The following is a 13,972-nucleotide window of genomic DNA, read 5'->3' on the forward strand; positions in this document are numbered from 1 at the left end:
GAATTAGTTAGAAAAAAAAGCGCAATGATCGTGATGGGCTCGACGTTTGAAGCCTAAACATAAACATAGGAAAACCTGTGTGATGAACTGTACAACAATATAAAACTCAACTTAAAAATAAAACATTAAATTCATTTTATGATTCATATTGTAATTGTTCTGATATTCAAAGTGATTTATAAAATTTATAAAATTAATTTATAAAATTTACAATATTTTGATATAATTATCAGTACACAACTGAATCATTCGTACATTGCTTAATAAATTTTTATATGGCAAAAGAACATTCGAAATGATTCAGATGCGTAGAAGTCGAGCGGACTTCTACTCAGAATTATTGCCAGAAGTGTTGAAAATAATCAGCAAGTGCTATAGTTAAATATAGCGATAGTTAAAATTATTTAAGAAATTTTTATAAGGCGAAGCAACCCTTGATAATAATTTATTCGTATAGAACTTGATCAGAACAACTGAAAACTATCCAAAAGTGCTGAAAATAATGAGCACGACACATTTCCGCTAAGAGACGTATTAGTAGCGATAACTAAAATTGTTTGAAAAATGTTTATAAAGCGGAACGATAATAATTTTGATAATAATTTATTTGTATAGAACTCAAGCGGAACATGTCAGAACTATTGTCAAAATTATCGGATCGACACGTGGAGTTCGAATATTCCAACTTGTGTAAAAATTACTGATTGTTGGAATTTTGTCTTGAAACATCATATAATAATCAATCTAGCTTGAAAGAAACGTGAATACTTAACAGATGTCGTAATATCCGATGGCATCTGGAACTTTAAAAGAAATTATGCCATGCTGGAATATGAAATCAGCACGGTATTTCTTTATCTTTGATTTTTTGATATTGAAAATGCAGAACATTTTATTATTTTTGGAACTAAGAAAGTAGAACAAAAAAAGTGCTACCGGAACAATCATTATTTTTTGAATATTAATAAAATGCAATGCTAACTTCGTTGTCACCCATTTTCATACTTTTTATTTTTTTGTTAATTGATATTGGACTTAAATTTCTGCGACTGTCATTTATTGGATATTGTAACTAACATATTACCTCAACAGTTCTGTGTAAATTTAATGTCTTTATATCGCAATGTTAATTTAAAAAAACGCTTTTCCATATTCCCTGCTTTTATTCTACAATATATTACGAATAGTTACATAACGCGATATCTTGATATGTTTATAAAAAAGGAAATATGTCTAATTATTATGAACGTTGAAAATATATGTCTATTTAATTTAATATAGATTAAATATAAATAATAAAATATGTTTATTAATATAATATTTTTTAGTTATAAAAACGTGTGGTGTAAATTATTTGTATAATCATTTATTGACATTTTAAAGACGTAAATTATACCATTTGTACAATAGTATTTTATAAACGTTTACAAATAAGATCTCTTTTATAAATCATGTATGTTTTCAAACAGTTTTTTCGGTTATATAAATATGTATATATAAATGTAGATATACCTAGTATGCCCGAATACAAAAATTTGTAATTGAGCTCCAAATTGTATTTGTTCAAAATTTTCTCGTAAAAAGATGTAATCATATATTCATTCAAAATTTTGGGTTTTCAAAAAATATTTATTCACAAAAAACTATGAATATTTAACAAGTATTCATATTCTTTCAAACAAAATATAAACTGAAAAAGAAAATTCCAATAAGCAATCGTCCCTTAACTATAACCGGCACTTTGATAACTTAAGTAAAAAAAAATAAAATTTTATTTATTTTTGTCATTATAATATTCAAATTTTGAAGGGAACTAAAAATTTTTGAAAAATATTTTAGAAAACAATACATTTTTTATTTATATATATGTATTTGATAGAGTGTCATACATATTCCGATTACATCACAGTAATGTTATAAACATTTTATAAGATATCTTGGCGCGTCGTTCATTATGGACATTAAATTCTGAAATATATTATTTATTTCCATCAAAAATATCTTTGTTTAACCTATAGATTAAACAAGGACGCTCATTATATAAATTGTGGACTAAGCGCACGATATAATCGTAGCCATTGTTATTATAGATTTTTGTTTTCTCTTGCAGGCTTGTAAGCTATGTACAAATAATACAGAATAAAAGTGAATACAAAACGAAAATATTTGTAATCATATTAAAAAAAATATTCATTCAAATGGAATGAAAAAGTATTTATTTGTTTCTTAATGAATAAAAAAGAAGTGTATTCGAATAAGTTTTCATTCACATTTTATTCATTTATTCGAATATTAGTGTATTCACCGGACACATCCCTAAAATTAAACCATTCCTTTCTTATAATGATTTTTAACCAATATGAAATCTATTGTATTATGCAAACATAATAAAAACGGATATCATTGTTACGATATTATACGATTGCATAAATATAGTAAAAATTAGAACATTATCTCCTATATCATTTTCATTCTTATCATTTTTAAACTACTTTACGTTTAATGAACGTTTAATATATCATTATATTTATTGGATTAATACGAATTACATAAGAGAAACTTATTACTCATAATGCTCTTTTCCTTTCTCCGTAATTTGTACAATACGACATGAACTCAAGATCATTTCACTTGCTTAAAAAAAATGCTTCAATATGTTCTTATCATAGCTCCTACTCATTCCAATGTTCTCGTAGGAATTATAATAGCAGTATATTGAAGCATATTGGAGCATGCGACGTAAATGAACCTATCGCTTATTGATCAGTGCCTCTTATGCCAGAAACAATACACTGCGTTCTTGTGCCAGAAGCTGCAACAGTACATTTTTAGAATTGACAATAATAATGGCGACGACGTATCTTATTATAAAAAAGTTTTAAATCCGAACTTTGCGTCGCAAATCTCCGCTTGTAGGTCATATAGAGAAGAAAATAAGAGTACATATTTTTATTATACAATCTGAGTGAAAGATCCGAGTATTATACAATCGATTAAACATACATAGAAATTGATGCAGCCATTATTAAGATTCGATATAATCTAAATTTCATGCAACTCGCCGACTCACGTAAAGTGGCGATCGGTCTCGCATTATCTTGTCGCTGCGCTTGTTTTAGCGCCGAGACACTATTGTGCCTATAAAGCACCTATCATGGAACAAGTCGGAATGAAATCCAATCGGAATTATATTCTGTTGTTCCTAGAAAATACAATAGATATCTAGGGAATAATTGAATAAATTCATTTCAAATAATTCCATAATATGTACCCTGATCATATTTTGATGAAAGAATCCCAAAAACGTTATTAAAATTTAAAAAATTTTCAAAATAATTCTGTTTCTAATTAGATTTTATATTAATTATTAATATTTTTATCTTTAACGCTAAAAATAAGAAACGTATCAAACATAAGAAACATTACAAATCAAATCTAAAAATTTATTTTCAGTAATATTTCATTAATTTAAAGTTATTTTGTAAGAAAATGACAAAATAAATACGAATTGAAGTTTAATTAAAGAGATGTTTTAATCTGTTTCATGTTTAGCTAAAAGTCTGTTAGTGGTAAATAAAGCTACATAAATTAATATAATATATGTATAATATTATAGAATTAATTTTAACATAATTTATATTTCTATATACATAAAAATAGGAACATATTTTCATAAAAATGCGCTATTTTGTTATGCGTTTTAGTCTGTGCTCACAAATCGACAATTTTCAATCACTATTAATATCGAATTAGACACAACATAAATATTAAATAATAGATATTATATAGCAATATATACTGCAATATATATAGCAATATATATATTTGTGTTGTATCACAAAAACTGTTTATATGAAAAGAATTTTTCATACATAAAAATTAACAATCAAATAATTAATAATAGAAAATCTTATCCAATATCTCAATAGAATTTAGAAGGAGTTTATAAGAAATCCTTTATTATTTGTAAAACTCTTATCTTTTTATATATCAACGTTGATAATAATCCTACAATTCTCAACGTTTCTGTAAAACACATTACTTTCCAAATAATGCATTTATACAAGTGTATAACATTTGTCATAATACAAGGGTCATTTGAAAAATTTTGAGCCTCAACATGAAGATGGCATTACTCGTCAAAACCATTTTGGTACAATCGTACATGTTTTGCAAGATACCTGTGAAAATTGTAGCTATTTTAGATGCTCAGTTGTTATTTGAGAGTCATTTGTGCCAGTCGATGTCACTATTTTGTTTGATGAAAATCTATGTCCTCCCAACTTTGAGTCTAATAAACAGGAAAAAGTCATTGGTTATCAGATCTGGTGATACGATGAGTAATTAATTAATTTGAATCACAATTCGTAAGTTTTTGTTATATATGGTGATTGTCGATATTTTAATTTATTCAATTTTTTCCATTTTTTATAAGAACACTGACATTGACTGGCACAAATGACTCCCAAATAACAAATGAGCGTCCAAAATGACTACAATTTTCACAGATATCTTGCAAAACATGTACGATTGTAATACCAAAATGGTTTTGACGAATAATGTCATCTTCATGTTGAGACTCAAAACTTTTCAAACGACCCTCCTAAATGCACATCTTGTTTTCCAAAGCAGTGCAATAAATTATATCACATGTAACAGTTGTCATATCACGTTGTACGCGTTATAACATAAAGTCTGATTTGGCGCTTATTTTTATTTTGTATTAAAAGTTCTCGTCTAAAAATCTGACTAGAAGAATGATAAGAACTGTAGAGACACTCCAGGTAATATTCGACGACGTGTTAATATATCCCTCTAGACGATGATACACTCTTCTGTCGCCGAGCTTTTGAATTGGTCTGTAATTGAATTTCAGTGTACCATTACTGCCATCCATTTGTCTAAATACGTCCATCTAGAAATAGATTAAATAATATTAATATAGTAATGTAATTATTATTAAATATAATTATTATTGTTATTTTTAATCCAAAAGAATTTTAAGAAAATAATTAACTTATAATTTATTATACAAAAATAAAAGAATTAATAATCTCACAAAACTAAACGTTCTATTTATTTTTACATTCAAGTTACCTGCGTTTCCGACACTTTAAGCTTCTCAGTCATAACAAACCACAATACATCTTCCTGGCATGCGGGTGTAGTTAAAGATCCTTCGTAATTGTAATACGTAGTATGATCCTTTGGTAAGAACAATAAAGGTATCAACTTATTCCTTATGTGTATCATATTATGTCCCACCCAATTTGATACCAACTTCGTTGCATCTACAATGGGCGACAGATCTGGATTATCATCACTGCTCAACTATAACAAAATATTACGTTGTTATGTCCATATATAATTTAAAAAAAAAGCAATACTAAAATTAATAACACATTATCACCTCAAATAGAACGGCAACTACAGCAATCCCGTATTCATGTTGCAAGGCTACGCTAAAATTTGTATACTTTATGTCGTAATGCACTAGATGCAACTCTAGTGGATCACGTAAACCGTCCACAGTATGCTCTGCATTCCAATGAAAGTGCATTTGCTCCAAAATAAACATTGATGATAGACTTCCGCCACTGAGATGAAGTGGTACACCATGAAATAGTATTTGCACTAAGAAAAAATTTCAATCGAAAGATATTGAAAGTACAAAAAAAAATATAATTTCTTTCGCAGAATAATACTTTGCAGGCTCTTGTACTTGCTTCGATTCAATATGTTATATTAAAAACTTTTGATAAAATTTTGATTTCTTTGTTATCCTCAATTTCATAAGGTTGTCAAATGTTATTCTGTAATTATCACATCGTACAAAATTGACGACATATTTATTATAAAATTATAAATTAACACGAATTTAAAATTGTACTTCCACGAAATTTCATTATGTCTTTATCATTTGACAACAATTTGTATTTATTGATTCATTTGATATGATTGACGTGATTTTAACATCTGCGACGTGATAAATGCGATTCATTAACAATCTTGCTACACTATTTATGCGACTACATGCGATAACTTGTGACTATTATTAATGGATGAACATTTATATACAGTGTATTTTCAGTAGCTAGATCATTTATAATATCTTCGTTGTTGGTAAAAATACTGATTATAGGGGATCGAACTCCAATAACCTTGACATATATTGATCATAAATAACCTCCAATAAGTTTTAGCCGACGCTCGTTATTCGTTAAAAAATTATAAACAAATAAATTTAACATATAACACATATAAATATGTGTTTAATTTTATAATTTGAACTTTACTCATTGTTAGTATAAATTATATTATACAGTATATAAATCAATGTATAAGTTTATTATATAACTGTTCAAAGATAATAATTAACTTTGATTGTTCATAACTTTTTAATGAATAACGAACGGCGGTTAAAACATTGTGAAAGTCACAGAGGCATACAACTTTTCACATGGAATAAGTTCCATCCCCCCTGCCGCCTCTCTGCTTAGAGAAGTACGACTTTTCAAGTAAAGAAAGGTCCATTCTATAAGAGATATATTTCCCACTGCCTAGAGCCGCATAATTTTAATCAGGTGGGGAAGGGTGGATCTCGTTTCGTGTGGAAAGTCGCGCGTCCTTGGGCAGAGGGGAGATGAGATAAACCTCGCTTCGCGTGGAAAATCCCTTTCTTAGTCGATTCCCCTCTGTTTAGAGTCCGACTTTTCACGCAAATAAAATTATCAACTTTGATTGTTAATAACTTTTTAACAAATAACGAGCGATGGCTAGAACCTATTGAAGGTCACTCAGGATCATGACCTTGATAACATATGTCAAGATTAAGATCATTGGAGCTTAGTCCCATAATTTTTTATTAAAATTTTGCTCAAAGACATATCTTTTGAAACTTCAAAGACACTTTCACTTTTTAAAATGAAATTGTATGATTTTTTTACACAATATGATTCCTCTAATTATTTTGTATATAAAAGTATTAAGATAGAGATATCAAAAAAACAATAGTTTACAAGATATTTTATATTTTATTCTATATTATAGCCGACACATATTAATATAAAATGTTAAATAATTCGTATACTATTAATTTTTTGATAATCCTATCTTAATTTTATGAACAGAATAATGAGATGAATTAATTGATATAAAGAAAACACATAGTTGCATCAAAAAAACATGTATGCAAAATGAATAATTTTTTAAATAAGCAACTATGTATTCTTTACAGGAAACACTCTGTACTGAAGATGATGACTCAGAACATTCAGGTGAAACGTTCATAACTTATATATAATAAAAATAAAAAGAACACACAAACATCCAATGTTAGATTCTTAGGGATACACTTTTTTACTCTCTATTAATTTATATTTATTAAAACTTATAATTGGTAATATAATTGGTAAAGTTTTGTTAAAAAATGTACAACCAAAACATTAAACAGTAAAATGTATTACATCCTATTTATTTACCGGAATGTCCAGTGTTAATCATCGTACTAGGAAAAGCGAAGTCATATCGATGGAATTTAAGAGCACCGAGATCAACTCTTATAGCATCTTCCGTCACGATGTCTATTGGCGATTGCTTCTTTCCTGTCATACATATTCCTGGCCAATTTTCTGGTCCTACATAATTATTTATAAACTTCAGTAGACAGTAGTTTCAATCATTTTAAAGTACAACAAAATTTAAAATTTGTATTATAAATATTAAATTTTATTGTACTTTAAAAGAATCCTAAAAATGATTAGTCATATTGTAAATAGCACTTACACACAGACGATATGAACAGAATAATGAGATTTATGTATCATTGACACTATCATCAATATCTCACTCACGCATATCACACATACACATAAATTTTCATATAACAATCACGTTTTAATTAGACGTCTAAGTCCAATTTTCAGAACTCCACGCTGTTTCTTCATGCAAACTACTAGTCTGTGAACTATTATAATTATTTTGTAAATAGATTGCACAGTAATAGATTGCACAGCTTTTATATGAAGCAAATATTGTCGTGACGTGACAATTTTGGAGCACCACATTAGAACTAATTGTAAGAAATGATAAAAAAGGACTCCGAAATATTTTGTCATTCTCAATATAGACTCCACCTCAGAAACACGTATAAATGCGTATACTTTAATCCTGGAAAGGGATTTTCAAATCAGTAAGAGATGAATAAAGATTATATAAAAAATTAAATTGCAAAAGGGGCTAATATGGAATCAACGCTGTAAGTGGTGCGTAAAAATTCTCTCTAAATTATTATATTATATAATAGATGGTACACAAATAATAACAAAAATATATTATCTATTAAATAATAATTTAGAGAGAATAATAATTTAAATTTTTTGCAATTTAAATTTTTTTATAAAATTATAAGGAGTCCAAATACTTTCTTAACTTAATATATTTATTACTTAAAAATTATATGGTTTAATCAATAATACAGATGACTTTAAGATCCTCTGAAGTACTATTACAAAAAATATATATTTTTATATAATAAATTGTATAAAACTTTAAAAACAATTTAAAAATTTTTAAAAATTTTTATTCTTAAAAAAATATTTTTTAAATATTTTTTGTTGACTCGTATGGAAAGAAATAATTGAGAATTATTGAAAAATAATTATTCAGAACTATTCAGAAAATTATTTATATTGGCAATGTATTATGAGACATTATCATTTATTATTATTGGAAATACAAATAGTTTACTACTCAAGCGAATAGTAACTACAAGCATTTACCTTCATTATTGTAATATAACAAATGATAAATGCCTGTAATTACTATTCACTTTAATAGTAAACTACTTATATACATGTATATTCTAACAGTAACAAACAGTGAATGCGTAAATAGTTACTATTCGCTTCAATAGTTGTGAATAATAAGGTCCCATAATACTACATGATATTCATATATAGTTCTTTGAATAGTTCTGAATAGTTATATTTCTCAATAGTTCTTAATAGTTTCAAGGAGCTATTGAAAACTATTGTGAAATATAATTATTCAGAACTATTCGAAGAACTAGGTATGTAATGTCATTTAGTATTATGGGGTATTATTAACTACTGTGGAGCGAATAATAACTATTTATCCATTTACTATTCACTATTACTAACAAGTAACACTATTCAACTGTCACTCACTAATCTGGAAATTGTGCTCACTTGTTTAATTGGAAAATATTGAACACGTGTTTTTCTATTTTTTCCCAAAATTAATTTTAAGAGTTGAAATTATCCCTCAATCATCTCCAAAAGTGTATTATCTCGCCATGAGAAATACTTCGAGCATATAAGTGGCAACGAAGTATGTTTCTGATGAAAGTTGTAGAGTTGATAAAGAACTATGTAATGATGTTCTTACCTTGATCTTGGAAATCAAATATCAAGATCATTTGGAGATAAAATTGATTTTTTTCATGATGCTATCTTGAAAGAATAGCAAAAATAAAACGAAAAACAGAATTTAATGAAGCATCACGGCTCCAATAAATGTATAAACTTTGTGCCAGTAAATTCTGAACTAATAAATATCGAAAATATTCATCTAAAATCCATTCTTGGAGGTGGTTGAGGGATGGTTTCAATCCTTACAATTAATTTTGGGGAAAAATATATAAACACGGATTTAATATTTTTCAATGTTAAACAAGTGTGCATAATTTCATTCAGATTGATGAGTGACAGTTACAATTAGTATTACTTATAAGTACTATTGGGACGAATAGTAACTACAGGAATTTATCATTCATTATTACGGATTAGAATGATGAATAATTTATTATTGGAGCAAATAGTAAGTACAAGTAGAAACTAACATCTTAGCGATTTTCGTGAAAATTTAGAAGTACTAGGTGATATTACTTACAGTTCGCAAATATCCTGGATAGTGATATTTTATTGTTTTTTTGTTATTTAAAAAAAATTTTAGTTAAGGATGAGAGCTAAACGGTTATTTTTCATTAACGGTTAAAATAGTTACTGTTACTTCAAAATAACTAATTATTTAAACAGTTATATAAACGGTTATTTTTTATTAGTACCCTATAACTTAATCAGTAATTCCATTTTTTTCATTATTTCTCATTATTTAAATTATTTAAGAAATCTATTTTAAAATATTTCGTTATTTAAAATATTTGTACAAACAAATAAATGTAAAGTGTTAAATTTTATGCATAAAGATTGATATTAACTTGGTAATGAATAAGGCCAATATTACATGCGTCCATTTTGTTCAATTACGTAGTCGCAAATACTTACATTTCAGAACTATTCGCCAATAGTATAATTTAATTACTGTTCAGTTACGTAGTCGCGAATAGTTACTTTTCAGAATTATTTGCTGATAATCGTAATTACTATTTAACAGGATTGTTAAAAAAATATGTTTTTTTATTTTAAAGGAAAAATATTGGTTTTTTTATTTAGAATAATATTTTCAGTTTTATTTTGTGTTTTTTAAGCAACAAAAAAACATGCTTTAAACAAGAGAAAAACATGTTTTTTTAATGTTTTTTTTGTTGCTTAAATAAACAAAAAATATTGTGTGAATATTTGAACCTTTGCCATAAAAAATAATAAATAATTGAAAGAATTAGTTATTTTTATTTATTTATTATTATTATTATTTTTTATACTGCTAATATGTTTCTTGTGTGAGCGTCACTAAATACTTTTCCAAAGTGTACGGATTGATAAATCAAGGGTACTGGTTTATATCATTCTGCAGCCATGCCTGACGTTATATCTTCTCTACCGAGCAAAAACTCCGTTCAAAATTTATCTTTTTTCTGAGGAAGCTATTAAATGTTAAGCCAATAACATGATGGCTTGCGCTAAAAAATAATATCAAAAATAATATCAAAAATAATATCAATGTTATTACATTCGATTTGGCAACACAACTCCATAACAGTTGCTTCTTCTGCTGGTATAAAAAGGCTGTTTTCAGTTTTTGGGTTAATGCATCACAAAACTAAGAAACAAGTTAGGCACAGAAAAAGCTTCAAAATTAAAAACAATTTTGAAGGCATTGAACAAAAAAACTGATGTAATTGAACATGAATATTGAATATTGAAACTGAGACTGTATAATCTGATCTTTTTTAAAAGTTTTTATGTTTACAGCTATTAGTAGAAAAAAACTACTACTGAATGTAGTTTATATTCCGTTAAAAGATTTAACGAATTTTATTTTATTATTTATATGTTTATAGCCTGTAATAGTACTAGTAGTAATATATTTACATATAAATAAATAAATAATTTTTTTGCAACATATATATTATTTTTTTATTCACTTTTATAATTTCTTTTCCAAATCACATATTTTAATTGCAATTTTATTTTTTAACAGATTTAATTAAAAATAGTTTAAAATTGTTTAAAACGAAAGTGTTTTAAACATGTTTTAAATAAGCCGTTTTAAACCTTTTGTTTAAAACATAACAACTCTGCTATTTAATTACTATTCAATTACATAGTCGCAAGAGAAAAAAAATAGTTACTGTTCAAATAACTATATAAATTGAAATAACTATAGACATCTGAATAATACACAATAGTTCTCAATAGTTCCTTTCCATACAGAAAACAATATTAAAATAAGTTACGAGCATCATATATAATTAGAAAATTTTAGAATTTTTATATGATTATAATTAAAATCGTAACTATAGTATTAAAGTATATTAAAGTATTATAGTATATTCTTATATTAAAATATTTGTAACCAATAAAGAATTGGTTTATTATTATTTAATAAAAGGAGACAAGCGCTTTCATATTATTATTCACAGCTAAATCTGTTAAAAAATAAAATTGCAATTAAAATATGTGATTTGGAAAAGAAATTATAAAAGTGAATAAAAAAATAATATATATGTTGCAAAAAAAATTAAATCTATAGGTATTAACATAGGTAATTGCATCGAGTAAATCGTGTTGCTTTCTTTAATTTATTTGTAGTAAAATGTTAAAATTGTAACAGAACTAAGTAGATCTATCTATAGAATCTACATATAGTATCTATATATAATATCTATAGTACCATATGTACAAGTATGAAATGCGGATTTGAGACAACAGATGGTGCACCAATGCAATGTGTAGTATAAAGATTTGACGTATATGCCATTTTGTTATGCCATCAACAAGTGTCAAATGCGCATAAGTGATAAATTGAAAAAGTGTTTGCATAATATTGTTTTGCTGTGTTCAATATGTCGAAATTTGTGCCAAATAAAGAGCATTCGCGGACAGCATTAATTTTTTGTTTTCATTTGAAGAAAACTGCTGCTGAATCATACCGATTACTTCAAGAAACTTATGGTGAACATGCTCGCAAGAGTATGAACGATGGTTTCGGCGTTTCAAAAGTGGTGATTTCGATGTTGCAGACAAGGAATATGGAAAACTGTCAAAAAGGTACGAAGATGTAGAATTGCAAGCATTGTTGGACGAAGACGATTCACAAACACAAAAACAACTCGCAGAGCAATTAAGCGTTAGTCAACAAGCTGTTTCCAATCGCCTACGAGAGATAGGAAAGATTCAGAAGATCGGCAGATGGATACCACATGAGTTGAACGAGAAGCAGGTGGAGAGGCGCAAAAACACATGTGAAATTTTGCTCGAATGATTTTGCTTTCGAACAAAAGAAAGTCGTTCTTGCATCGTATCGTTATTAGGGATGAAAAGTGGATATATTTTAAGAATCCCAAGCGCAAAAAATCATGGGTAGACCTAGGCGCACCATCCACATCGACCGCAAGACCGAATTGCTTTAGCAGGAAGACGATGCTCTGTGTTTGGTAGGACCAGAAGGGTGTGGTCTATTATGAGATGTTAAAGCCTGCGGTTAATACCAAACGCTACAAACAATAATTGATCGATTTGAATCGTTCGCTACTCGAAAAACGATCAAAATATCGAAAAAGGCAATACAAGATCATTTTTCTCCATGACAATGTTCCATCACATACGGCAAAACCGGTTCGCGACACATTGGAAGCACTCAGCTGGGAAGTGGTAGCCAATGCGACTTACTTACCAGATTTGGCTCCTTCCGATTACCACTTGTTTGCATCGATGGGTCACGCACTTGCTGAGCAGCTCTTTGGTTCGTACGAAGATGTGAAAAAATGGCTCGATGAATGGTTCGCGGCAAAAGGGGAAGATTTTTACTGGCGTGGTATCCACAAATTATCCGAAAGATGGGAAAAATGTGTAACTAGCAATGGAGCATACTTTGAATAAACCACTTTTTATTCTTCCGAATTTAACGTGTTTTTTTTAAATCCGCATTTCATACTTGTACACCTGGTAAATGTTTACAATAATGGAAACAGTTCTGATGCTCTTGACCTTGACATATGTTGTCAAGGTCATAACTCTGAATAATCTACAATAAGTTTTAGCTGTCGCTTACCCTTCGTTAAAAAATTATTAACAAAAAGAGTTTGAAAAAACAACGTCTTATTTCGACTATATATAACATCAGAAAGGTGGGATAAAAGTTACTTCAGCTGAAAGTCGTTCGCCTGCAAGCAGGGGGGAGGGAGGAAGACGGGGATGAGAGTCGCTTCGCGTAGGAGTTGTGCATCCCCAAACAGGGAGGAGAGATGGAATAGGACATTTTACTTAGGATAAGGTCTTCGATTATGGAATAGATTCCCAATATGAGATAGCGGGATTTCTGCTAAACTAATAAGCGCACGTGGTTGATTTTATTATAAACTTGTTACTTATAGAGTGAAACATATTTAGTAGAAAACTCATTATTAGATCATGCTTAGTAGTTGTGAAAAAAGATTTTTAAAATTGGATGTTGTCGAATATTATTGAAGTTATTCTTCAAATCTTGTTTTATTATATAATAAATAAATATTTAGTAATAAAGTCTGTATACAGTGATAGAGTAAGGT

At 28.0% G+C, this 13,972-nt stretch overlaps 1 protein-coding gene across 2 annotated transcripts in view; it reads right to left on the reverse strand.

Moving 5' to 3' along the window:
- Nucleotides 1–2,578: 2,578 nt before the first annotated feature.
- The window catches only part of LOC105147669 (carbonic anhydrase 2), a 29,886-nt gene continuing 18,492 nt past the window's right edge, over nt 2,579–13,972 (reverse strand). For both annotated transcript variants that reach the window (XM_011058841.2, XM_087412358.1), the window contains 4 exons: nt 7,482–7,637; nt 5,411–5,634; nt 5,098–5,331; nt 2,579–4,915 (listed from right to left, as the gene is read on the reverse strand). In XM_011058841.2, coding sequence (XP_011057143.1) covers nt 4,724–4,915; nt 5,098–5,331; nt 5,411–5,634; nt 7,482–7,637 — 806 coding nt within the window. In that variant the 3' untranslated portion in view covers nt 2,579–4,723. The remainder of the gene's footprint in view (nt 4,916–5,097; nt 5,332–5,410; nt 5,635–7,481; nt 7,638–13,972) is intronic.

Source organism: Acromyrmex echinatior, chromosome 13 (genome assembly GCF_024713525.1).
Source record: "Acromyrmex echinatior isolate Ae372 chromosome 13, ASM2471352v2, whole genome shotgun sequence".
NCBI lineage: Eukaryota > Metazoa > Arthropoda > Insecta > Hymenoptera > Formicidae > Acromyrmex > Acromyrmex echinatior.